Raw genomic sequence first — 6162 nt, forward strand, 5'->3', positions numbered from 1 at the left:
AATAAAGTTGAAAAAATCTTGAAGGCAAAATGTCATAGTGATATGTGATAGAAAAAGTTGAAAAAATCCTGAAGGCAACATTTCATAGTGATATGTGATAGAAGCGAAGGGCGTAAAGATCATTAGTATTCAGTCTCACAGGATATTGGATCTCACAAATATTGAATTTCACAGTAGTCGATCTCGCAACTCATTTGAATCTTGCAAGACTCGCAGTAGCCTGGTATCGTAGATTGATGTCACAAATGGGACTCGATGATCTCCGAGATCGAAATCAATTAGAGTGCATTGGGAGCTTGAGCTTTAGCGTGAGGCTGTGACTGTAAATCACAATTGCTGGATTTATTCTCCTAGGTTATAAGCCGATCCACGCAAATCTACGTGTGTCAGGTGTGCTTTGTGTGTTCAGTTTTGCCAATCCGTTTTAAACCTCAACACTGTCTTGCATCACAACTCATAACTGCAATATCTCATAACTACGATGATGCCTAGATTATACACATTTATTGATGTGGTTAATAAATTACATACACGACCACTAGAAAAAGAGCTGAAGCAGGTGCCAACTCTTGATATGGACAACGTGGTTAATAAATTACATACACGACCACTAGAAAAAGAGCTGAAGCAGGTGCCAACTCTTGATATGGACAACGTTTGCTTCAACCTCGACCTAGAGGTTGTTTAATTGCTCTTGAATCCTGAAGAGCATAATTAATACTCGGATGATTTCCTAATTTCTTGTCTTTTGGATTTGTTTTCCAGAAATTTTTGCACTCGATGACTATTTATAGCATATAAACATCCTTCTGTACCTGGTTGAAACTACGATCCCAAGAACAGAACAGTTTGCCGGTAAGTTGATTTACATTTTGGATGCATCTATTGAACAATGAGGTTCCATGGGAAGATGGTGCATAGTTTTGATGGGCATGAAGGTGTTTGCATGTTGAACAGTGAGGGGGGCATTCTAGTAACTGTAGGAAGATTGGGTAAGCAACCTTGTTTTTGGCTGAACTTTGCCATTTCAAGTTGCAGAATTTCCTCCCTTATTCGATCTTCAGATGTCATTAACACACTTTGGTTTGATGATGGTCTGATCATACTTGGGAGGAGCAAGAAGGATAGTAACCAAGATTCAACCAGTAAGCCTCGCTGGCATTTCAGTGAAAGCCAGACCAAGTGCCAACTGCAATAGCATGACCAATTAGATCTCACTTCATATATTTACATAGGATTATGTTATAAGTAATACAAATACAAACATCCATATCCTATGGTACCATGAAGGTCTTCATGAATTCATGACTCTTTTCATTGAGACAACCAGAACTGGCCAGCGATGTTATCCAGACTTCATCCGACCTTACTGGTTCATCATTATCATTCCTGTGCCAGCTCCAGAGTGCATGGGTTGAATTCATAATCTTGAGTTCACCATGACCAAAGCTTGCTTCACGGAAGACTGACCATTCTGGTGCTGGATTTTTGTATCTGCCAATCCATTTCAAAGCAATTAAACAACAAAAACAGGCTAAAATGAACATGGAAACATGTTCAGAAATTCATTCTTCTCGTAACTGTGATAACCAGGGGAAAACACTAAAATGTTACTTACAAATTTCATTAAGGCAGCCACAGAGATCATTTAGAGAGTTGCATAAAGATTGATTCAATATATAGAAAAATAAAATATTTGAGGGCATGCAGGGTCGTTTCCAATAAACAACCAAAAATGCCAAACTTACAATGAATCTTTATTTAAATATTGATATTTTGTTTCAAACTAGTATGCCTTTAAGGGTTCATTAACAGGATTTGTCAACACCTTTTAAGAAATATATAACTACCAGATGAATGAGTTGTCTGGAAAAACAGAAGATATGGCACCAATTATATTCTGAAATCCTTGCTAACTCAAAAACAAAAAATGAATATATGTATGATACTGCAACATTAGCAAGAGAATAATTCAGTAAGAACTTTAAACAAGGATTTGATCTGTATAAAGAAGAAGGTAGGGAGAAACACACCCTTGAGCTAAGCCTTCTCTGTTTCCTCCATCACCAATAGTTATGTGGACAGCCCCACATGAATCTGGCTTCCCACCATACACACGTTTCTGTCACTCAAGTTACCAGATTATAATAAGCCATGGTTTTAACCTTTTAGGTCAAAACAACAAGTAGGAAATGTGATTCAGCATCATCACTTACTGAGCGTTCATAAGCATGGACATGGCCAGTGAATACAATGTCTACACCAGCAGCATAAAGTAATTTCTCCATGGAAGCCATCATGCTGTCCCCTTCACCCTGATGAGCCTTGTTGCTGTTATACCACGGTACATGAAATGAAGCTAGCAGCCAAGGTGTCCTTCGCCTGTCTAGTTTCGAAAGGTCAGCCTAGCCAAAGCACAACAGAAAATTCTCTTTATACATACACACAAATAAAAGAAATACAAACTGCTCAACTTTCCCCAGTTTTCAATCTGAAAGATATAAGGATCCATGGTTCCTCTATTGCTGATAAATGCTAATTCACACCATGTTATATTCTCTCAAGTTGGAGACTATCTGAACACTCAATTTCCTTTTTGGTCTGATAGTTTAGGCATGTATTGTTATGGAGCAGTTTCTCTGCTCTATTCACCACAGAAAGGGGAAAGCTGGTCCATTTAACCTCAAGAAATAATAAAACTATAACCCTTGCCATTAAGAGAATGGAGTATGACTAATGAGCCGTAACTAAGTTGTTTAGGAGCCAGATGAACAACAACAAACCTTCAGCCAGTCATATTGATCTGAGTACTCGTCATGATCTGCATAAGAACCAAGCATGGTGACATGAACTCCTGCAGCTTCAAAAGAATAATACAGATTGGAACTTGATCCACTTTCCTGGAAAGGCATCTTCCATCTGGCATTGTAGGAAGCAAACCCTTCTTTGAAGAGTGGAATGCTCTCCTTGTCATGGTTTCCTTGAGTCACCATCCATGGCCTAGCACTAGCCAGTGGCTGTAGCAGCTCACCAAACGTATCCCATTGGTGCTGCAGGTAATCAGCGTAGGAGAGGTCCCCAGGAAGCAGATGAATGTCATATTTGCACTGGCCTATATGGTGTAGAGTTGAGCTAGTCCATCCTGTCTGACCAAGATCTCCTGCCACAGCGAAAGCAAGAGGGAATTGAGAGGGAGGAGTCTTGAGCTGGAACTCAGGGCCCTGTCCTCCACACCGGTAAAAGTAAACAGTATTATCTTCCAGTGGTCCAATGACAGTGTGGTGTATCTTTCCTGAGCTATAGAACAAGTAACTGTAGGATGTGCTTTCTCCTTGAGATGCACAATTGTATTCTCCAGATGATGTTCCATATTCAACCAACGAAGGGGAGTTGTTGTCATCAGTGATCCATGTGATGCGCATTTGCTTCTCTCCTGCTAAAGAGATGTGAACCTGCAAACTAAAAAAGAATTAAGGAAAGAAAAAGACAAGACGATCATACAAGTGGAAGAAACTAATTACCATTAATCTAGAAGAGGCATAGCCCTGATCAGCATAAGTATGAAATTGTAGAAAATTCATAATTATTTATAAATAAAAAAGCAGAGGAGGAGGAGGAGGAGGAGGAGGAGATAAAGCATCTTTAATTACCTACCTGTTGGGGAAGAGAAGAATCCCTCGGCTTCCATGGAAAATGTAAGGTTTTTCGACGCTTGGGCCGAACATAATCCGCAGTTACAGTTGCAGTGAGGAGGAGCAGAATCACAGTTAGGATCAATTTTGGTTCCATATTGTGCTTCCCCCGGCCCAGAGTTCTAAGCCGCGAAAGCACGGGTTTAACAACCTAAAAACAAAAATTGAAGCTTGCCCAAGAAATTAGAGAAAGAAAAGGGAGAGAATGATTTGGGCACATCGCACTTTGATGTTTGATAGGCACGGACCTTTAAGAAAAGAAATGTCTGCATGTCTGTCTGTCAGCAATTCAGAATGTGTATCTGTTTGTCTCTTTTAATTGCGTGAAGCTTGCTGGTGGCTGGTGCTTCCCAACCCAACTTATTAAAGAATGGGTGTGTGTGCCTACACCCTACATCTCATCATTTCATCGCGCTCCAATGTCCAAAGCAAAACAGCACAGAACAACACGTGACGCTCACTGGCCGCCATACTGCAGTTCTGGTTCAGCGGGTTCGATCCCGTTCTTCCTTTTTCTTTTTGAAACAACAACAACAACGATGATAGTGATACAAGGAATAAAGCAAAAAGGTGGAATTCAATTATCAATTGCATGAATCAATGAAATCACATAATTATGCTTGAATTTGCGGTGTGGCGAGCATTTCAATTTCAGTTTCAACAACTCAGATCTGTTTTTCCTGGAGAGAAGAGAAGCAACCGAGCAAGCAATAATTAATTGTGTTGTAGTGGTTAATGGCTGTGATTTTAGGCTTGTGGGGTCCGCCGGATGGCTGTGATTTCAAGGTTTTAGTCTGTGGTTGCTTTTCTACTGTATATCTCTGCAGTGTAAACGCTTAAATATGAACAAGCAAATTATGGAAAAGTAGCCGAAAGTGCAATTCAATTCAATTTGGATAAGCTCCAATCGGGAAACAAGAGAATCGAAAAAATTGAGATACCTATCTCAAAATATATATATAAACACTACGTGGTCCAATCTAAGTAATACCACAAAGTATGAACACTACGTGGTCCAATCCAATGCATGTTTCCAGATACTTTATCAACGTGGGAGTTGTCGTGCACCCAATACACGACCCTATGGTTTTGTTAATAGAGATGTGGGAAGAGTTTTTAGCTATGAGAGATTCAAAGGATGTTTAGGCAGGGAATCTGCATGGACGCCCCACACTAAATCCTCGACGTATAATGGGAACATCTGCCCCCACCCTCCAATTAAAGAAAATGTTTCTAATGTACATGTGGGGCACGTGTGGGAGTGGGACACACTCTGTGACTGTAAGCGCCAATCTGAACTCTTAGGCGGGGTGATCGGTGATCCACCCTCTTGTGGCCAGCGTCTTGTGGTCAGCATATCCGAACGTGGAGCACCTAGCTAGACAAAATCTTAGCAGACAACTGAAAAGGCAATGATGACTTGTTTAGTTGGTAGATAAGTTGAGAAATTATATCTACATCCAAGGTTTTTATAGTCAAATTTAATAAAAATTAATAAAAAAAATAAAAATTGACCAAAGACCATTAATTGTTTTGTCTGCCTCAATCAACAATTCATTAACCAAATCAACAATTTTTGACTAAAAAATGATTTTGAGCTGAAACAGAACCTCTGTTTTCCGGTCTAACCTTCCAGTCCAGTCGGGTTTTGAAAACACTGTCTAGTATCTATATTGGATGCTTATAAAAGAGAGGGTGCATGTGACGCTTTGGGGATCGGGAGTAATGGGGAAATGCCATGACGTTTCCGCGAGGTGCAGGATAACGACACCAAAAGAAGAAAAAGTTTTGATACTTGATATTTCATATTTCTTTGACTTCACTTGATTCAGACCTTTTTCTTTTTTCTTAAACCGCCCATTCATTATTGGCATCTAACCGAATTCGTTGATCTTGTATTGTTTCATTCATTACTTACATTCACCCCACAAGGCTGTCAATGAATCGAAATAGTATGCTAATCCGATATGGATTATTGGATAATAAGTTTATAAAACTAATCTGGATCCCATCGGATTTGAATCCAATACATAAAAATCCATTTATCCCTTTGATATACATCAAGACAAATATGAGTACAAATATACTCGAATGACAAAAACAATAGAATGTCCTGTGCTTATTTTTTGGTAGTAGATTGAAGTATACAAAGTCCTATAAAACATTCTCATTACTTTTGTCATTATTCATTCTATCATGGTTAATTACAATATCAGTTGATTGGAAATGTACAAGGATTAGGATAAAACTGAAAAAAGATTTTAATATTTAGGTGGCGTTTGATAACATTTTTTACATCTCTAAAGTTTGAAATATCTGCTTTTTAGATGCAATGCTTATTTGGTGTTGCATCTGAAATATAATTTGAAAAGTCTTTTCATATCTGAAATTATAAGACCTAAGCCTGTCACTTAACGTGCTCACGTTTCAGATATGGCCTAAAGTAAAAAATACCTCTACCCCATTCTCT

General features: G+C 38.9%; 1 protein-coding gene across 4 annotated transcripts; it reads right to left on the reverse strand.

Moving 5' to 3' along the window:
- Positions 1-1112: 1112 nt before the first annotated feature.
- LOC104610906 (purple acid phosphatase 18) lies at positions 1113-4397 on the reverse strand. Of its 4 annotated transcripts, none has more exons than XM_088894567.1 (7): positions 3941-4397; positions 3655-3843; positions 2784-3452; positions 2217-2405; positions 2034-2122; positions 1284-1494; positions 1113-1189 (listed from the first exon to the last, which is right to left on the reverse strand). In XM_088894567.1, exons 1-7 carry the CDS (start codon positions 3962-3964, stop codon positions 1139-1141), a joined length of 1422 nt encoding a protein of 473 aa, XP_088750693.1. In that variant the 5' UTR covers positions 3965-4397; the 3' UTR covers positions 1113-1138. The 4 variants fall into 4 exon arrangements, with proteins under 4 accessions (XP_088750693.1, XP_088750694.1, XP_010276060.1 ...); XM_088894568.1 differs by having other exon boundaries at positions 2784-3459; positions 3941-4079; XM_010277758.3 differs by having other exon boundaries at positions 1113-1494.
- Positions 4398-6162: the final 1765 nt, after the last annotated feature.

The sequence above is a fragment of the Nelumbo nucifera genome, chromosome 1 (genome assembly GCF_055504915.1).
Source record: "Nelumbo nucifera cultivar China Antique chromosome 1, China Antique-T2T, whole genome shotgun sequence".
NCBI classification, from domain to species: Eukaryota; Viridiplantae; Streptophyta; class Magnoliopsida; order Proteales; family Nelumbonaceae; genus Nelumbo; species Nelumbo nucifera.

What these genes read in the sequence shown, in the direction of transcription:
- LOC104610906 (XM_088894567.1), bottom strand. Translation starts at nt 3,964, where the DNA reads ATGCAGACATTTCTTTTCTTAAAG. An exon ending in AGACATTTCTTTTCTTAAAG is followed by an intron (nt 3,844 to 3,940) that starts GTCCGTGCCTAT and finishes TTTTGTTTTTAG; the next exon opens with GTTGTTAAACCCGTGCTTTC. An exon ending in ATCAATATGACTGGCTGAAG is followed by an intron (nt 2,406 to 2,783) that starts GTTTGTTGTTGT and finishes TGCTTTGGCTAG; the next exon opens with GCTGACCTTTCGAAACTAGA.